Consider the following 20,389-nt stretch of genomic DNA (forward strand, 5'->3'; position numbering starts at 1 on the left):
TAAACCTTGAAAACCTCATGCTAGGTGAAACACAAGAGGATAAATATTATTTGATCCTGTTTAGATAAAATATCTAGAACAGGTAAATGTATAGAGACAAAAGTTTATTAGTGGTTACCAGGGCTGGGAGGGGGAATGGGGAGTTACTGCTTAAAGGGTACTGAGATTCTGCTCAGGGTGCTGAAAAAGTTTTGGAAATAGATAGTGGTGATGGTTGTACAACGTGGTGAATGTGATTAAAGTCACTAAATCGAACATAGAAAAAAGGTTAAAATGGCAAATATTTTGTTATGTATATCACAATAAAATTTTTTTAACTAATGAAACTAAAATATTCAAATGGCCAACAGACATATGAAAGATGCTTAACGTCAATAGCCATCAGAGAAATGCAAATCAAAACCACAATGAGATACCATTTCATGCCTACTAAGATGGTCAAGATTTAAAAAAAAGGAAAATAACAAGTTTTGGAGGTGATTTGGAGAAATTGGAACCCTTATCCATAGCTGGTGAGAATATAAAATGGCACAGCCATTGTGGAAAACAGTCTGGTGGTTCCTTAAAAAACTAGAGGTAGAGCTGCCATATGACCCAGCAGCTCCACCTGTGTTTGTCACAGAACTACTTACAACAGCAAAAAGATGAAAATAAGCTAAGTGCCTATCAGCTAATGAACGGATAAGTAAAATGTGGTACATCTATACAACGGAATCCTCATGAACAATAAAGAAAAATTAGTGCCCAAAACATCTTGAACATGACAAAACTGGAGAACATTATTATTGAGCAAAATAAGTCAATGACAAAAAAACAAATATTGTACATTCACACTTACATGAAATGACCTGAACAAGTGAATATACAGAAGCTAAAAAAAAATTTTTTTTTTAACCTTCATTAGTGGTTACCAGGTATTGGGGGTGGGGGAGGACACAGGGATTCACTTGTTATTTTTGGTGATAGGAAAGGTAACACCAAATGAAGGTAAAGTGTACACAGCTAGATGAAGGTAAATGATGTCACTAAAAAGAACACAAGAAAAAAAGACCTGTTAATTGCTGTGGCATATATAATTTTGAAACAACAGCAGAAAACAACCAAAAAATATATGCGGGTATATATTTTGGCTGTTTTTTGGCTGTTGTTTGGGGTTTTCGTTGTTGTTGTTATATATGTATATAAAAATATAGGTAAGCATATATGTGGATAGGTATGTATATATGTGTGTATACATAGGTGTATGCATATCTGTGTGATTGTATGTACTTACATTCATATATAATAAAGCATATAGGGGGCACACTTAGCGGATACTTCTTAGACATAACCAAACATCTTGTGAAATTGGATTTCTGGGTTTGAAGGATTAGGACCAGTTTCGCGCGACATCTCAGTCAATTGGCATAATATAGTTAATAAAGTTATATTTTACATCCTAGTATGTTGAGTAGTGTCTGAGGTCTTAAAATCTTGCAAGCAGCCATCTAAGACAACTATCGGTCTCTACTCATCCAGAGCAAAAGAGAAAGAAGGAAACAAAAGACTCAAAGAAGAAACTTGTCTACAAGACAAATAGTCTACATGAACCACAGCCTTATTTACCCTGACACCAGAACTAGGCAGTACCTGGCTACCACTATTGACTGTTCTAATCAGGGTCACACAGATATACTCTGACAGAATGGAAGAAAAATGTGGTGCAGAACCTCAAATTCCTAAAAAAAAAAAAACACTAGACATACTGGACTGGTTGAAACTGAAAGACTTCCCAAGGCTACTGCTCTGAGATACTCTTCAAACCTTGAGCAAAGACTAACCCGAGGTCACCTTGTAGCTAAATAATAAATTGGCTTAAAAAATTATGAATATCACGCATAAGTACTGTGCTCCTTTAAAAAAAACACCTATATGAGATCAAATTTTCAACAGTTACTTTAAAACAAAGATGAGAATCTAAGGGGCCAGGGAAACTAGATGAATGGACACAGAGCAACCAGAACAGAAATAATGAGAATGTTCACGCATTGTGAAGAATGTAACCAATGTCACTGAACGATTTGTGTAGAAATTATTGAATGGGAACCTAAATTGCCGTGTAAACCTTTACTGAAAACACAATCAAATGTTATTAAAGAAAAAAAATAAGACTCCAAAGAAGATAAATTTCAATAAGCACATGAACAGACGTTCAACTCATTAGTCATTAGAAAAACACTAATCAAAACTACAACAAAATACCACTTCACACACACTCCCAAAAAAAGCCAAACCCAGTGCCGTCGAGTCGATTCCGACTCACAGCGACCCTATAGGACAGAGTAGAACTGCCCTATAGAGTTTCCAAGGAGCACCTGGTGGATTGGAACTGCTGACCCTTTGGTTAGCAGCCATAGCACTTAACCACTACGCCACCAGGGTTTCCTCACACACTCTAGGATGGCGATAATCAAAAAGACTGACAATAACGAGCGTTGGTGAGAAACTGGAACTCTAATACACTGCTGATGGAAATGTAAAATAGTACAGCCACATTGGAAAATGATTTAAAATGTTAAACATAGAGTTTCCATTCAAAACTCAAAAAAGTTGTTGCCGTCGAGCCGATTCTGACTCATAGTGACCCCATAGGACAGAGTTAAACTGCCCCACAGAGTTTCCGAGGAGCGGCTGGTGGATTCCAACTGCTGACCTTTTGGTCAGCAGCTGAGCTCTTAACCGCTGCACCACCAGGGCCCCAGAGTTCCCATACCACCCAGAAATTCCACTCCTAAATATATACCCAAGAGAAATTAAAACACAGGACCACATAAATACTTGTACATAAATGTTCACCGCAGTTATTCATAATAGCAAAAAAGTGAATGGATGATGAATAAATAAAATGTGTTATATGCATACAATAGAATATTATTTGGCAATAAAAAGGAATGAAGTGTTGATACTTGCTACAACATGGGAAAACCTTGAAAACATCATGTTAAGTGAAAGAAAAAAAAGCCAGTCACAAAAGACCACATATTCATATTTACATAAATTGCCCAGAACATGAAAAATCTATAGAGTTAGAAAGTATTATTAGTAGCTGCCTAGGCCTGGTGGGGCAGTGGTTAAGAGCTTGCCTGCTAGCCAAAAGGTTGGCAGTTTGAATCCATCAACCGTTCCTTGGAAACCCTACCGGCAGTTCTACTCTGTCCTATAGGGTCACTGTGAGTCAGAATCAACTTGATGGCAACGGGTTTGATTTTGGGGTTTTTTTTAGGCCTGGGGTGGTTGGGCTAAAATGGGGGTGACTGCTAATGGGTGCAGGGTTTCTTTTAGGAGTGGTGGAAATATTCTAAACTGGATTGTGGTAATGGTTGCACAATTCTGTGAACACACTAAAAGCCCTTGAAATGTACACTAAAAGGCCTTGAAATGTACACTAAAAATGAATGCACTGAACGGTATATGAATTACATCTCAATAAAACTGTTTATTTTTTAAAAAGCCACTGGAATTTAAACCCCAGATGAAACTTCCCTGGACTATAAATACTGTATTAGAATGGTAAATATTACCTTAAACTCTGACAACCATTCCTCCACAACTCCTTTTTCTGAAGTGAACATCTTTCCACATCTGTTCTAAACCTTCAACCTGAAAATTAACATAAAAAGTCAAAAGTTTGCATGTTTTCTTTGCTGTCAGATTACTATGAATAAAGGTAATTATATCAAGCTACTTCTTATTTGTGAAATTAAAGCAGTTTCAAACATAAATTACTAGGTTTATTTCAAAACCAAACGTGCATAAACAAGCCTTAAAACGCAAGAATTCTAACAAAAGTATAAACATAACAACATGATGAAATTGGCTCTACAGTTTTCATTCAGTTTTCCGGAATGCCAGCTGCAAAACCTATGGGACTTTTCCCCCTAGTTTCAGTTAAGTCATTCCCAAAAGATCATGAAGCTGAAGAAAATTATAGACAATACTTCGAAACTGTGAAAATATAAAAAGACACGCATGCAAAGTTGACTTTGTGCAAGGCATTAAGGTAATTTAATTTGCTTATATTTTAGTTCTTTATGACAGTAACAATCAAGCCACTTAGTTCCATAAGAGCTTAATATTCATAAAACAAAGTAAAAGTAACATTATCTGTCTTAGTCATCTAGTGCTGCTATAATAGAAAAACCCACAACTGGACAGCTTTAACAAAGAGAAGTTTATTTCCTCACAGTAAAGTAGGCTAAAAGTCCAAATTGGGGGCGTCAGCTCCAGGGGAAGGTTTTTTCTTTCTGTTGGCCTTTTCATCAATCTTCCCCTGGACTAGGAGCTTCTCCACGCAGGGACCCGGGATCCAAAGGATGTGCTTTGCTCCCATTACTGCTTTCTTGGTGGTATGAGGTACCCCCCTCTCTTGAGAGATAAAAAGTAGTGCAGGCCACACCCCAGGGAAACTCCCTTTACATTGGATCAGGGCTATGACCTGGGTAAGGGTGTTACAATCCCACCCTAATCCTCTTTAATGTAAAATTACAATCGCAAAATGGAGGACAACCACACAATACTGGGAATCATGGCCAAACCAAGTTGGTACATATTTCTGGGGGACACAATTCAATCCATGACACTAACCAAGATAATAACCACATTCAACAGCAGTTATACAGAAGATTGGGATTTACTTAAGTGAAAATAAGAAAATAAGCAACCTAAAATAAACGCAAAATAGGTTTATCTCAAGCAGAATTTTTAGCAAAGTACAACAAAGTTTTCTTCATCCATCATCTGTATGTGAGTGGACTTAGAAATTGTTTCCTGAGTGAGGAGCCTTACCTTGGTCTGAATTTCTTTGCCTCCTAATTCAGGTGCATGCATTAGGCTTCTTAATTATCATTAGTGTTGTAATGTAGTAAAAACTGAGGCAGAATAGCCAGAAACTGAATCCTGATTCTACTACTTACTTGTAGTATAACCTTGGGTAAGTTATTTGCCTTACTTTCTTCTCTGAAATAGGAATAACTACAGTACCTACCTTCCAAAGGCTATTGTGAGGATTAAATAAAAAAAATAAAAATAAAAGCACTTATTACAGCACCTGACTATAAAGTATTACTACAACACAATATTATTACAAGGGATACCAACTCTATAATCTCTGTTCAGCAGTCTATCAAGGTACACAGATATGCCTTAATGAGCAACAGAGGTTCTTACCACAGAATACATTCTAAACATTCTGCAGTTTAATTCTCATGAAAAACATGGTTAAGAAAAAAACTAGACAGATAAATATAGACATGCACATATATAGATATATTCATTCGTATATATATTCACAAATTCATTCAGGATGAATCACTTCAGAGATAAGCATCTTATGTTTTAGAGTTGATTTAGGAAATGATATTGGAATCATTATTCCCTGTCCTTGAGCATAGAGCACATGACCCAGCTGAAGCTGGACTCACAAGGACACATCAACTGGGCCCTGAGGTGTAAAGACAATAGCTAATATAATCTTGGAAAATATCTTTAAGGAACCTCTCACATAAACCAATCAAACAGAACACAAAACACTTTCCACTCTTACCTTTTTCTGTTAACATGTAGTGAATAGAAAATTCATTGGACCAATGAAGACCCCCTTGACTGTCATTACTGAAACCTGCACCAATGATTGTTAAGATAGACAATTCAAAACGTAGGATCACAGTTTCTAGCCAATCTGTGAAAAGGTGAAGGTTTCAGTGGTTTTGCCCATTTATGTTACTATATACTGATGATTCTGTAATGTTCCTTGGGCTCAGGCAGACGTGGCTGTGGCAGCATGCTTGTCCATTTTCCCATGTTTGCCTATTCTGTAATATTCTTTGGACTTGGACAGACATGACTCTAGCAGCATGTTCGTCCGTTTTCCCACTTTAGTCTGTTCTGTAGTATTTCCTTGGATTTGGGCAGACATGACCCTGGCAGCATGGTTGCCTACTTCCCACTTTTGCCTTTTTGAATATTTTTTGAATGTATGCTGAAAAAAATTTTCTTTTTGCTTTACTAAACTTTGTCACATATTTACCCTACGACAGAATAAAAAATAGCCCTTTTTTTTTTATTCTAAATTTTACTCTTGGAGCAAGTCAGACTTTCAGAAAACCATGTGTTTTTTACCAGATTCTTGATTTTATAGAACTGTCCATTCGGATGAACTGGGCTTTGGCATCATGTCCAAAATGTTACTGAAAACACTGCTATGTCACATGTTCCCAAACCCAAAAACCCAGTGCCGTCGAGTCGATTCCGACTCATAGCGACCCTATAGGACAGAGTAGAACTGCCCCACAGAGTTTCCAAAGAGCGCCTGGAGGATTCGAACTGCCGACCCTTTGGCTAGCAGCCGTAGCACTTAACCACTACGCCAACCGGGTTTCATGTTATTCTCTTTAAAATTCAACAAAGAAGAAAGTTCACATCGCCTGTTTTCAGTACCAGGAAAAACTCTCCTAATTCAGCAACTGGTTAGCTTTCATATTACAGATACAGTGAATCTCATAACTGATTCCCTTTGTTTTGTTTCTAACAGCCAAAGTTTCTGCCCTAATTCTGTATACAAAAGAGCAGGCCTGGATTAATTTTATTCATTGCTCTATTTTACAATCTTACACTGACTTTCTTTCTGCCTAGATCTACTTATTTTTATCTTGTTATACACACTTGAGAAGCAAAGTAAATATAAACGCACATAAGTTTTCTTTTTTATTTATCCACTCTTCAGCTAATAAATTAGTATAGGAAGTTACACAAATAGAACCATGCTACATCAAGCTACAAAGAAGTGGGGAGGTAAGACTTCTACAAAAATTCAAGGAAATGAGAAAAATTAAAGGAAAAGTCAATAATCACTAATGAAAATTAATTGAGCTCAGTTCTACTTAAATCCTAATTGTATTTTTTCTTATTTGCTATTCTGTATCAGGTTATCCTGTTTCCAACACAGCAGATATTTCTAAAATAGTCTTCAGATTTCACTTCACCACATCATCATATCTTTCCAATCTCCCCAAAAGGATATTCAGCCAGGCGATACCTGAATTGAAATAAGAAAAACTAATATTTTTATGGTTTCTTCACTTATCTTGCCAACATGGGAGGTAAGTATGATAAGAATTAGAGAATCGGGAAAGAATGAGAGTGAAATTTAGATTATCTTCAAATCAGGATAATAATTATCTACTTCTTTCCCTTAATTCTTCTGTTGTCTGCCAGAGTCTAGACCAAATTATTCAAGAATGAAAAAAACAATTACTACAGCCAAAGTCTACACACAACCATGAAGTATTTTTCTGTGAGTTCATGACAGCTGAAATAGATTTACAGGAAGTTGAAAAAATAGTACAAAGCAACTGTGATTGTTCGGTCATATGATAGTTATATGTTTAGTTTTTTTTAAGACATTATTTTCTGCTGTCCTATCTTCCAGTCTGTGCCATTTCACATTTCCACCAACAACGTATAGGAGATTCAGTTCCCGTGCATCTTTGCTCGCATTTGGTATTGTCACTATTTTTTATTTTTGGCATTCTAATAAATGTGTAGTTGTATCTCACTGTGGTCTTGTTTGCACTTTCGTAACAGCTAGCTGAGCATATGGGTAATGTTTTAACTCTAAGGTCAGACACTAGAGATTCATTTGCAAATCAGTAAAAAGATAACAGTCATTGCATGCAGCCAGTATGCAGTAAAAATTCATTAATACAGGCATTTTTAATTTTTAAAAGTAAGTTATTTTAAAAATTACTTAAAATTAGAATTACTTAGAATAATATAGTACATTATCTGTCACAAGTATAATCTGAAAGCACTTTCCAACAATGGGATTGAGATCACTTCAAAGGTACTCATATCTTCTGATATTTATACCATTCTAGTTTAAAGAAAATATACAAGGGCACAGGAAACTGCTATTTGAATACTTTTATAATATTTGGTTACATAAAGTCTTCTCAGAGGCCTACAGGGCACGTTATTTTCCATTATACCTCACTCTTTGCACTAAGGTGACAAAGAAACCAAATTATGAAAGAGACATACTATTTCTTCTATAACTTGAAAAAGGAAAATAATGATAGTAGTGATTTACAAATGTGAATGAAAATTTAAAGCATGTCATACTTGTCATTACTTGCTTTTTCTTTAAAAACAGCAACATACTTGAACATTTTAGTTGTCTTTACAGTGAGCCAAAAATCTTCAGCACAATGCAGAAATATTTTAAATTATGTTTATAATCTCATGGAAATATTAAACTATGCTGTAAAAACATTAGAATTGGAAAATTCAAACGTCATCCATGTAGTTTTAATTTACCAAGTCAAGCCAGTTTTAAAAAATCTGTTGTTGTCCTTAGCTACTGTGGAGTCGGCTCTGGCTCATGGTGACACCATGCACAAGGTGACCAGGTTGTTGTAATCCATAGGGTTTTAATTGGCTTTTTTTTTTAATTTTCTGGGAGTAGATCACCCCAATTTTCTTCCTAGTCTGGCTTCTCCTCGAAGGCTCCAGTGAATCCTGTTCAGCATTATAGCAACACACAACTCCTCACTGACAGGTGAGTGATGGTACACTTGAGGTGCACTGGCAGAGAATCAAACCCGGTTCTTCCACAGAGAAGGTGGACATTTTGCCACTGAACCACCATCGTCCCCTCAAAATAAATCTACATATGGTAAAGTTTACAAAATTCTTTCAGGTGACAAATTGTTTTGCTTTGTTTTCAACTTCATAAAAGCAAAAGTATCTTAAGAAGAATAGAAAATGTATAACCATTAAAAGGGGACCTGAGATACTGATACATTAGATGGGAGAGAGGAGAAATGGGATTCCATAAAATGTAGGATAAGTATTTAAAGACATAGACGATGAAAAGCAACAGTTTGCCAATTGAAAGAAACTTGTTTGTCCTTACCACATATTATAACGTAAAAGTTTTCTGAGCGCTGAATTCTATGATGAGTAGCAATTATGACTAAAAGTATCACTAAAGACTAGTTAGGGCAAGGAGCAAAGCCACCACAAAATGGAAACAGTGATTTAAAAACTCTTTCTACCAGCACCAGCAAGAAGCTCTCTGTAGTTGCCAACCCACCCCCACTTTTTATATCTAATCCATGATCTATTAACATTTACATCAAGTTGTGATTATCATGTAACTCCGCAGGTTTTATAATATTAATTAGATAGCTCAAGTAATATTCAAAATGTATCCTCACGTTTAAAAAAAAAAAGATCTTTATTCTTCTCAAAGACAAAGGTAACAGACTAAAATAGGATTCCTACTGTGTAACTAGCTTCCTATTTTTTCTGTTCTGGAGCAGGATATTTCAAATTATATTAGAAAGCTAGCTACTATTCCATGTAGTATTTCAAAAGCAGAATTAGTCTGTGTATGAAATTAAATTTTTATATTTTCAGTATACAATAAAACTTCTCTAAATCTAGCATCCTATTCTTCAATCCTCACATTATATTATTATCTTAAACCCTAATAATTATTTACATATTTCATCACGGAGGTTGCTAGAAAGCATACCATTAAAATGCTATAATCGGAGACACATAAATTAATGTAATTGTTTGATTATCATCCAGTTAAGGAAAAGCATAAAGAGAAAAATGTATTTATAACTTTCATTGTAGGACTCTAATAACTTACTTATTTTTACTATTTTACTTCATCCCCTCCGTCAGGAAGTATTGGCTAGAAATCACTACAAAATTTTTATAACCATTTGCTTTATGTGTTGTCTTAGTCATCTAGTGCTGCTGTAACAGAAATACCACAGGTGGATGGCTTTAATGAACCGAAGTTTATTCTCTCACAGTCAAGTAGGCTACAAGTCCAAATTCAGGGCATCAGCTCCCGGGGGAGGCTTTCTCTATCGGCTCTGGAGGAAGGTTCTCGTCATCAATCTTCCACTGGACTAGGAGCTTCTCCAAGCAAGAACCCTGGGTCCAAAGGACACACTCTACTCTTGGCGCTGCTTTTTTGGTGGTATGAGGTCCCCCTGTCTCTCTGCTTGCTTCTCTCTTTTCTTTCTCAAAAAAGATTGGCTCAAAACACAGTCCAATCTTGTAAATTGAGTCCTGCTTCATCAATATAACTGCCACCTATCCCACCTCATTACCATTGTAGAGGCAGGACTTACAACACATGGGAAAATCACATCAGATGACAAAATGGCAGACAATCATACAATTCTGGAAATTATGGCCTAGCCAAATTGATACACATATTTTATGGGGACACAATTCAATCCATGACAATGTCATTATGAAAATCAAATTTCTATAAATCTATAAAACAAACAAGATTCTATAAATGGATCATGATACATTAAAAAGTTTGAAACTTTTGTCCTATACAATGGAGTCACTGCAGGAGTTAAATTGAATGACACCTGAAGATTACCAAGGTTATGAGGTAAATTTCAGGAAAACAGAGCAGGAGGAAACGTTACAGAATAAAATTAATGTAATCTTAGGGATTTTGCTGCTTAGAAAGATACCAATCACCTGGAGAGTCCCATGAAGGAGCTGGGCATCCCTGCTGATTGCCTCACTGTCCTGAAGTGAATAAGCTCCCACTCAAGGAGAGAAGAAATATAATTATTAGGGCCAGTAAGAGAGGTGTGGAAAGTCTTTCCAAGGACTCATAACTTAGGCCTACTTTCCCTGTAAATCACCAAGCAAGCATCTGGTGATCAAGAACAGAGCAGAGACGAATATTCAGGCAATTTCTTTTCTTTTTTTTGGACTAAGGCAACTTTTGCCTACCAGAAGCACAAATAAAATCATGTTGGGATATCAATGCGGTATAGCCACCAGCCCAATGTGTTTTTGTTGGAAAAGGTAGGATAATTAGAAGGAAAGCTAGCAGTCCCTCTTTTCATTTCCCATTTCCATCTTCCTATTTTTTCTCAAGGAAACACTGGTGGCGTAGTGTTTAAGTGCTACGGCTGCTAACCAAAAGGTCAGCAATTCAAATCTACCAGGCACTCCTTGGAAGCGCTGTGAGGCAGTTCTACTCTGTCCTATAGGGTCGCTATGAGTCATAATCGACTCGTCGGCAACGGGTTTGGTTTTTTGGTTTATTTTTCGCAAATCTTCCAGGACTTCAGAAGAATATTTTGTCCAGGGAAAGGACATCTGATTTGAACTTTAACAACAGAAGTTAGAAAGAACTATTTGTCATCATCCATTCTGATATTTGGATTGGCCCTCTGACTCACTTCGGCCAAAACAATACAGGGAGCACAATATTGTGACGCTTCTGACCCAGGCCTTAAGAAGCCTGAAGCTTCCACTTGCGTGATGTGGAATTCTTTCCCTCTTGGAATCTTTTTTTTTTTTTTGGAATCCAGCGACCATACTGTAAGAAGCCCAAACCACCATGGAAGGCTGCTGGGAAAGGACTGAGGTACCTGCTGAGCTGCCAACTGAGAGCCAGCACCAAGTGCCAGCCATGTGACTGAGCTATTTGGACTTTCCAGCCAAGTGAGCCTCCAAATGACTGCAACATCAGCTGAGAACTTGGAACAGAAGATCTGCCCAGCTAAATTCAGTCAACCTCACATTTGTCAGAAATAATAAACAGGTGTTGTTGTTCAAAGCCACTAAGTTTGAGGATGGTTTGTTAAGTAGAAATAGACAACCAAAATACTGTTTTCACCAAACATTTTAGGCTACACTTTTTTTGTGCAAGACCACTGTGCTAACTGCTATTGGAGAATATTAGCTTGATTAAGACATAGTCCCTACCTTCAAGGAATTAAATCTTTCTCTGCAAACTTGTTGTAAAACCTATAGTAAATTGGACATAATCTTTGAATTGTCTCATAAACGTTATTACTTTCTGCTGATGTATACTTTTTTGCCTGATCCCTATTGTTAATAATGGCAGACATTTTGAAATGGTTGGTTAGAATTCAAAGTCTGGAGAAATCAGTGGCCCGGAGAACAAAATAAAGCTCACCGACTAAGCCCTGGTGGCACAGTAGTTAAGAGCTATGGCTGCTAACCAAAAAGGTTGACAGTCTGAATCCACCAGCCGCTCCTGAAACTCTATGGGGTGGTTCTACTCTGTCCTATAGGGTCGCTATAAGTTAGAATCAACTTGATGGCAATGGGTTTGGTTTGATTTTGATTTATCATAAATGCTATGCTTAATCAATGGTTAAGAACTTGGCTGCTAACCAGAAGGTCAGCAGTTCGAATCCACCAGCCACTCCTTAGAAACCCTATGGAGCAGTTCTACTCTGTCCTATAGGGTCACTATGAGTCGGAAGAGACTCGACAGCAATAGGTTAATCAGTGGAGCCAACATATCGCAATAACCACCACAGTTCCCATTATACTGTATAAATGTTACTTTTACACGTTAGGTATAAACAGTCTTATTTCATACGTATCCTGATGCCTGATCCTCAGAATTTTCCTGAAGTGTCATGATTTTTTTAAAAAATTTTTAGTTAAGAAAAATGAAGTTTCATCTTGATTTTCTGCTTTATAGTACAAGATTTTTGCAAATTTTGAGGCAACGAAGATAATAAAAACATTTTAAGAAGTTAATATAGTAAGGGATTTAGATTTAATAGAATAATTAATAACCCTTATTATTGGGAACTTCAAAATAAAATAGGCTACTGAGAGAAAACATGCAATTTCCAAAGTTCCTTAAGACCGTGATAGATTTTCACCTAAGATTGTTTAAGCAAAGCTCTCCTGAAAATTAGGTGATAAACTAGAAGATTCCTAATGTTACATCCATATATAGAAAATAAATTATTCAAAAGAAAGTTTATTTAAAATGTTATTACATTGTTATACATTTTCACAATGTATCACTTTAATATTATAGAAAGGAATGTAAGTAAAGACAACAAAACCCTTATTTTGAAACTCACACTAACCCAAAGCACAGGGTGAATATAGGTTGCTTTTACAGTGCTGATAACGTTTCCAAAAGGATGATCTCTATTAATTTGATGGCAGAATCCAGGGCATAATTCTATGTAAAATGCCTTTAAATTAATATGAATATTGAGGCTTACAAAGTCTTCCCTTCTACAAAAAGGTGGGGAGGTGGGGAAATGGACACAATAAAAATGGTAAATGTATAACAAAACCACCAAGAAACAAATTTTCACTCCATCAGGAAATCACAGGTCACAAAACCCATCACAAACCACAGCATGAAATAGAATGCTTAAAATAATGTTGAATTGCTAAGGCATGTGCTATGTTAATCTAAACAAGAAGTGCTTATCTCAGTGATGCGGTTCCTTTCCATGTCACCATCCTGGTTGCTCTTACCTAAAAGAAATCTAATTTGTCAATACACTGGACATTATTGTAGTTAGGGCTACCCAAATGCTAGCTTGAAAAATGGGGAATATTTGCAAAGAATCTTGAAAAAATCCAAGGGCAAGAACTGTAGCCCAAAACCGCAAAAATATGGCCCCCTGTACACCTTTTTATCTCAGTACTGAAGTCATTCCTGAATTCATCCTTCAGCCAAAGATTAGACAGGCCTATAAAACAAACAATAACACATAGTTCAACCATGTATACGAGACTAAATGGACATACCAGCCCAAAAGTAAGGACAAGAAGGTAGGGACAGGAAAACTGGACAAATAGAAATGGGGAACCTGAGATCAAGAAGGGGATAGTGCCGACATATGAAGAGGGGGGGAGGAATTGGCAATCAATGTTTCAAAATAATTTGTGTGTTAATTGTTTTGTGAGAAACTTATTTGCTCTGTAGACTTTCACCCAAAGCACACACACACACCAAAAGAATTGTAGCACAACAGAAATATAAGAAATTGGATGCAAAAATTAAAAACTAGAACTTAGAACCTTCTCTTCTAAAGGCAGTCTGACTCTTCTGACTTCTTTGCCTCTCTCAGTACATTTGTTCAATTCTTTCTTTGACAAATGGTTTCCTAACTTACTCATCAAGCTGATGGTCTATTACGGCCATTTTAATCCTAACGGTCATGACCTTTCCGCTCCAGGCACATATCCTCTCTGCATCAAACCTGTACTTTTCAATTTCTCAGCTTTAAAGTCTCTAAATAAACCTCTGATTGTGCCAGTTCTTTATTTTAAGGCTGACCACAACTCACTGAATAGCCTGAAGATTGCCTGTCCTTGGGATAGATGTCTCCCCTTGGCCCAACAGTTGAAACCCAAGGGTGTAGACTCATACAGATAGAGGCTTATTCAAAAGATACTTTGCATGGGTAGAAATGGTAAACATATCTAGTATTTAGTATAAATATAATATCTCACAAGAAATCTAACAAGCTGAATATCAGAACACAAAATTGTAATTAATGAATCCTAAAATCTAAAAAAAAAAAAAAATTTTTTTTTTTTAAATTTATAACTTTCTTTAACAATCGAGTCTCACAGAAAGAGCTCATATTAGGCTCAGAGTCAGATAAACCCCAAAATCTTTCTCATACAAACTGCTTGCAAACCAGGTCACTCCTATTTTATATTTAATCAGTGTTTAAAATCTAAGTTACAAGTTACATTTAGCCCTGTTAAATTGGCTAACACTTAACAGATACACAAATATTTGTTTGATGAATGAATAAATGAACAAGCCTATGAATCTTTGCTAGTTGGGGCCATGAATTCCATTCTGAGTTTCTAATATAACATTTATCTTATTAATTAGTTCTCCATGGTATGTGACATCATGGCATGCAATGAAAGTCATCCTAAAGGCAAAGAACTTTGAACTAGGGGAAAAGTAAGGAATCAGAGCTAAAAATATGTTGTAAAGCCATCCATGTATAAGTAATCATTCAATAAGATTACTTATAAGTGCAATAAGAATAAATGACTTTCCCCAAAGTAGATAGGTTAAATAGGGGCCCCAAGGCTAGTAAATATTCATGGTAAAAATCCATTCTTAACATGTTTAGTATGGGAAAGGAATGAGGGTCTCTGCTGAAGAAGGGTCCAGACAGGTCAATGAAATAGAATTTTCTAAAATAGATAGCAGAACTATCAAGGAGGAAAGGATAATCAATATCTAAAGTAATAAAAATATACAAGGATTACGCCGGAAAGTCTGCTGACTATCCAGGAAGTATCTCGAGGCCGATGCTGACGAAGTATACAGGTTGGTAACGGCAAACTGTCAGGCAAGAACTACAGCACCGCAGTGGGGAACCACAACAGCATCATTTGGCTGATTGATTTAAAGACTGATTGATTGATGTGGATAACCTTGGCTTAGAAAATCTATTAGAATTTTTAAAGAATCCTAAACAGTCCATTTCATTACATGTAAAAATATCACAAATTGAATGATTTTAAATTTAGTATTAGGTATAAATCTCTAAGAGCAATTATTGGGTGAAGTAAGATTTCCCAAAATAGTTTGTATACATCTTTTACAAAATGTAATTATGTTGTTGTTGTTAGGTACCATCGAGTTGATTTTAGGCTCATAGTGAACCCACATGACAGAGGAGAACTGACCTACAGGATTTTCTAGGCTGTAATCTTTACGGAAGTAGATCATCAGGTCTTTCTCCAGCAACCTTTCAGTTAGCAGCTGAGCACTTAACCATTGCACCATCAAGGCTCAAGTATTAACACTCAAGAAATCAAAATACATTAGCCCTGATAACTAAGACACAACTTGTAAAGTTTATGTTGACAGATTTTAAGAGATCAGTATAAAAAGTTTCAAACTACAGAAATCACCTTAGTTGGTTTCATTGACATAATCATTGTACAATTACATGGTAAGTAGTATGCTTTTTACATATTCACTAAACCAGGACCTCATGTTGACAAATTTGTTATTTATCCCCTGTCCTGCTCATACAATTAATCCAGACTGTAGGCTAGGGTCAGGGCCAGAGTGGAAACAAAGGCAACCAGGTAAAAACAGACATAGAATGGAAGGCCAATATTTTTATATGTGCAAAAAAGGTCAACATTACTATAAATACAAACTGCAACTTCAGTAACTCAACAAGCATTTGGGTGCCTACCGAGCATAATGCAAAGGATTTCTATTACTGTGCACTATTGTCAAAAGAACAGTAAAATACAGCCTGCGTCCTTAAGGAGCCTGTAATCTAAATGGCAAGGAAAGGAGGGGGGGATAAATGAGGGGAACAATGAATCAAGGCGGCACCCCACATTTTCTAGAGAAATAATTATAAGTGTTAGCTTGTTGGCAGAGCTTCTAGACTAAGAAAGACTAAGAAGAAAGGCCTGGCCATCTACTTCCAAAAATTAGACAATATAAACCTTATAGATCACAACAGAACATTGTCCTCTTACTGGCTTGCTCTGGACGCATCATCAGGAGGGATTTAATCACTAGAAGAAGACATCGTGTTTGGTAAAGGAGAAGGTCAACGAGGGCATGGGAGACCCTTGGTAAGATGGACTGACACGATAGCTCAATAATGGATTCAAACGTGCTGGTGACTGTGAGGATGATGCAGGTCCAGACAACGTTACGTTCTGTTGTACATAAGGTCTCATGAGCCAGAGTCAACTCTGCAGCAGCTAACGACAACATCCTGGCACAATGGCTTCCATCCTTAAGGTTTCTCCACAGTTTAAGGTGGCCCATTGGCCCACATTCCAGGAAGAAGGATAAGGAGAAAAAAGAACGTTTCTATGGAGCAGTTCTACTCTGTCCTACAGGGTCGCTATGAGTCGGAATTGACTCGACAGCAGTGGCTTTGGTTTTGTTTAAACATATGAGACATCAAAGCTGCAACAAACTAGGATTGCAGCGACTAACCTGACTCTTCTTTTCTTGTACTAATAACCCAACCCATTGCCATCCAGTCAATTCCGACTCATAGTGACCCTACAGGACCAAGCAGAACTGCCCCACAGAGTTTCCAAGGAGTGCCTGGTGGATTTGAACTGCCGACCTTTAGGTTAGCAGCCATAGCACTTAACCACTACGCCACCAGGGTTTTCTTTCTTGTACTAAAAAAAAAAAAAACCAAACCCAGTGCCATAAAGTCAATTCTGACTCATAGCAACCCTTTGAGTTTCTACGCCACCAGGGTTTTCTTTCTTGTACTAAAAAAAAAAAAACAAACCCAGTGCCATAAAGTCAATTCTGACTCATAGCGACCCTTTGAGTTTCTTGTACTGGAGGTGCTTAAATATCATTCATTCATAAACAATTAAATGTTTACCATGTCCTCAACACTAGGTTTACAAAGATGAATATGACATAGTCTCTGCCTTGGGGGATTCACAGTGTATTTGGGGAGAGAGTCAAGTAAACCTAGAACACAGCTGAAGTTAGTGTCCCTTGATCCCTTTTGAAACAAATCAAGGTATAAGCAAATAAAATGAAATAATAAAAACAAATGCCATGAGGGAAGTGTGGAGTAATGTAAAAGAAAGCCCAATGTAAACACCATCATTTTTCAATCATTTTGCTATCACCTCTTTCCTTGCTCTTTCCCTAACATAACAGCATACTAAAATACACTTTCCACAAGCACAGCTCTACGTTAATTCCTTAAAGCTTTTTTCATTCTAAGTGGCAGTTTTCCCTGTGACAATGTTGGGAACAAAGGAACAGAAACGCTAAGAGAACCAGGTTCCAATTAACTTGTAGGTGGCTGTCTTCGGGTGAATCATTGCCCTTTAGTAAATGGGAATTAAACGATTCAGCATTAACGAAAGCTGCCAACAGAGGCTCAGTTAGAAAATGGCGGGCAAAAGGAAGGGGGGATACAATGCGAAAATGCATGTCAACACAGTTAATGGCAGTAACGTGTACTAACAGGGCCATGAAAATAAGAACAACAGATCAAAGTACTACAAAATTCTACTTGACTCTTCTCAATCAGAAACTCAGTGGATGTTATTAATACAGTTGTTTTCTTGGTTTAAAAATTATAGTAGCCAATGTTGGCATTTCCCGCCTGGAGGGGAGATGAGAGGGTGGAGGGGGTTAGAAGCTGGTGAAATGGACACGAAAGCAAAGAGTGGTGGGAGAGAGCGGGCTGTCTCATTAGGGGGAGAGTAATTGGGAGTGTGTAGCAAGGTGTATATGGGTTATTGTGTGAGAGACTGACTAGATTTGTAAACTTTCACTTAAAGCACAATAAAAACTATTTAAAAAAAAAAATTATAGTAACCAAAGCAAAAATAACTAGCTCAGTATGACCACGTTGATTATAATAACCGGGGTACGAGTCAATTTGACTCTGGAAAGGCTGAATTATAAAATTATTTTTTAAATAAAGTTTTCAATAATATTGTCTCATATCGTGAAGGTAGGAGGGAACAGGAAAGCTGATAATGGGGAACCCAAGGTCCAGAAGGGGAGCATGTTGGCATGTTGTGGCACTGGCAACCAATGTCACAAAACAATACGTGTATTAATTGTTTAATGAGAAACTAGTTTCCTCTGTAAACCTTCATCTAAAGTGCAATAAAAAAAATTTTTAAATACATAAAATAAAATGATAATACTTAAAAAAAATTCTCTTATATTGGTATAACAAAATGTAACCTAGACCTTGCTCTTTAATGGAATATGAGACTAAAATTAGCACAGCAAAAATTTCTATCTTAGTTTCTCAAAGTACTTAAAAATCATTTAAGGATGATTAATCCCTAAAGTACTTTAAGCATTTCTTGTTCAATTATGCATTGTTTCTGAAGAAATAGTTTATTACAGGAAACTAAACATCTGTTTGGACCATTTGACCAATAACCAATTCCTGATTGATGGAATCCAAATTCAATAAATCACATTAGAATATACTCTTTGGAGCTTTACAGTCTGGTGAGATGAAGAGTATCTGCAATGACAACTAGTTTGTGACCCGCTCAATATGATTTCCATGAAGAGGCTGGCCTTTCTAAGGTGCTACCTAAAATTCCATGATATATTTGAAATTCTCATAGTGAAAAGAACAAGTTTTACTCTTATTTTTCTTTACATCTTCTTTCTTGGCCTTCTCTTCCTTTCCCCTGAAATTATCATTATCATAGGTAAAAAGAATATCTCACCTCTAAATAAGAGTAATTTTTTGAAAAACAGGTAATTTTAAGTATGGTAGAGAAGCTTATCAAAAGGAATTCTTTAATAAAACATTTCAAATAGAAATACAGCTCAAACAAATTATAGCAAGCATGATTAATGTTTCTCTTCCATTCCTTCCCATGAGAGGGATCATATACGCTGCTCTTCAGCCCCACCCCCCAAACCCCAACACACACATACACAGTATTTAACGCAGTTTGATAAATGGAGGAAGCAACATGGTATAATGAAAAGTGTGGACTCTGGAGTCTGAATACTCATATCAGCCACTTTTCCAGCAAATTACTTAAACTTTCTAAGTCTTAGTTTCCTCAGTCCTGAAAGGTGAGTAATAACATCTACCGTACAGAAATATTTTAGGGATTAAAAATACCACAAATAAAGCACTGGCACACAACACTCAGTAAGCATTAGCTTTAATTATCAACAAAATATCTGTTTGTGAACTGGACAAATGAGAATGCATTTCAGAATCTTAGAGCTCTTGCAAAGGGGAAGGGGGACATACGGCTTCATTAGACTCCAATTCCCTCCAGTTACTTCCAGTTACTCTTCAATCATTAACTTCCTGATTCAGTAGCCTACACCTGCCACCACCTCCAACTGCTCACCACCAATATATTCCTTAACCCCCTTTACATTAAGAATTTGGTTCTCATCATACATTCTCCTTGACCAATTTGTTATAAATGGACACATTTGTTGCCTCTTTCCCAAAGTTCATCTTTCTCTTTAACCTTGCCACAAGTGCCTTCCTTGCTCATGTAACCATCCTTCCAATTTTCTACACTTCTCTAACACTATTCAGTTTGCACGTTTCTACCTTCCCCACTTTGTTGATGCTTCCCTCCCCACCAATTTCTAAAATATTTCCACCTTCCCCTCCATTCCCTTATCAGGACCCATGTTAAGGTTCATGATTCCTCATAGTAGTTCCTCTCTCTGCTAAACAACTAAAGCACTCACTGCATTAGGGTCTATGTTGTCATTCCATCCACCATAGTAGTATCTATTGATTAGCCTCAGCAGGAACCTTGAATTTTAGATCAAAAAGTGAGTGGCAAGTTTAAAGAGATCATGATGGCAACTTTTAATGTCCCCAGTGGGGAAGGTAGGGAGCACAGTATGAGTGTGTTGATTAGAATCAATATCCTAACAGAATTAATAAAATGTTCATTTACATTTAAAGGGGAAAAAAGGAGTGGCTCAAAAAGATGAAAATAGAAACTCAAAATTGCTTGCCCAATTTAAGCACTTCTAAGGCTTACACCAGTC

At 36.7% G+C, this 20,389-nt stretch overlaps 1 protein-coding gene across 3 annotated transcripts in view; it reads right to left on the bottom strand.

The window, feature by feature from the left end:
- Nucleotides 1–20,389, bottom strand: part of HYCC1 (hyccin PI4KA lipid kinase complex subunit 1) — a 76,057-nt gene that overhangs the window by 42,835 nt on the left and 12,833 nt on the right. For all 3 annotated transcript variants that reach the window (XM_049893657.1, XM_049893656.1, XM_049893658.1), the window contains exon 2: nt 3,561–3,639. In XM_049893657.1, the coding sequence (XP_049749614.1) occupies nt 3,561–3,611 (51 nt within the window). In that variant the 5' untranslated portion in view covers nt 3,612–3,639. The remainder of the gene's footprint in view (nt 1–3,560; nt 3,640–20,389) is intronic.

The sequence above is a fragment of the Elephas maximus genome, chromosome 8, assembly GCF_024166365.1.
Source record: "Elephas maximus indicus isolate mEleMax1 chromosome 8, mEleMax1 primary haplotype, whole genome shotgun sequence".
Lineage (NCBI taxonomy): Eukaryota > Metazoa > Chordata > Mammalia > Proboscidea > Elephantidae > Elephas > Elephas maximus.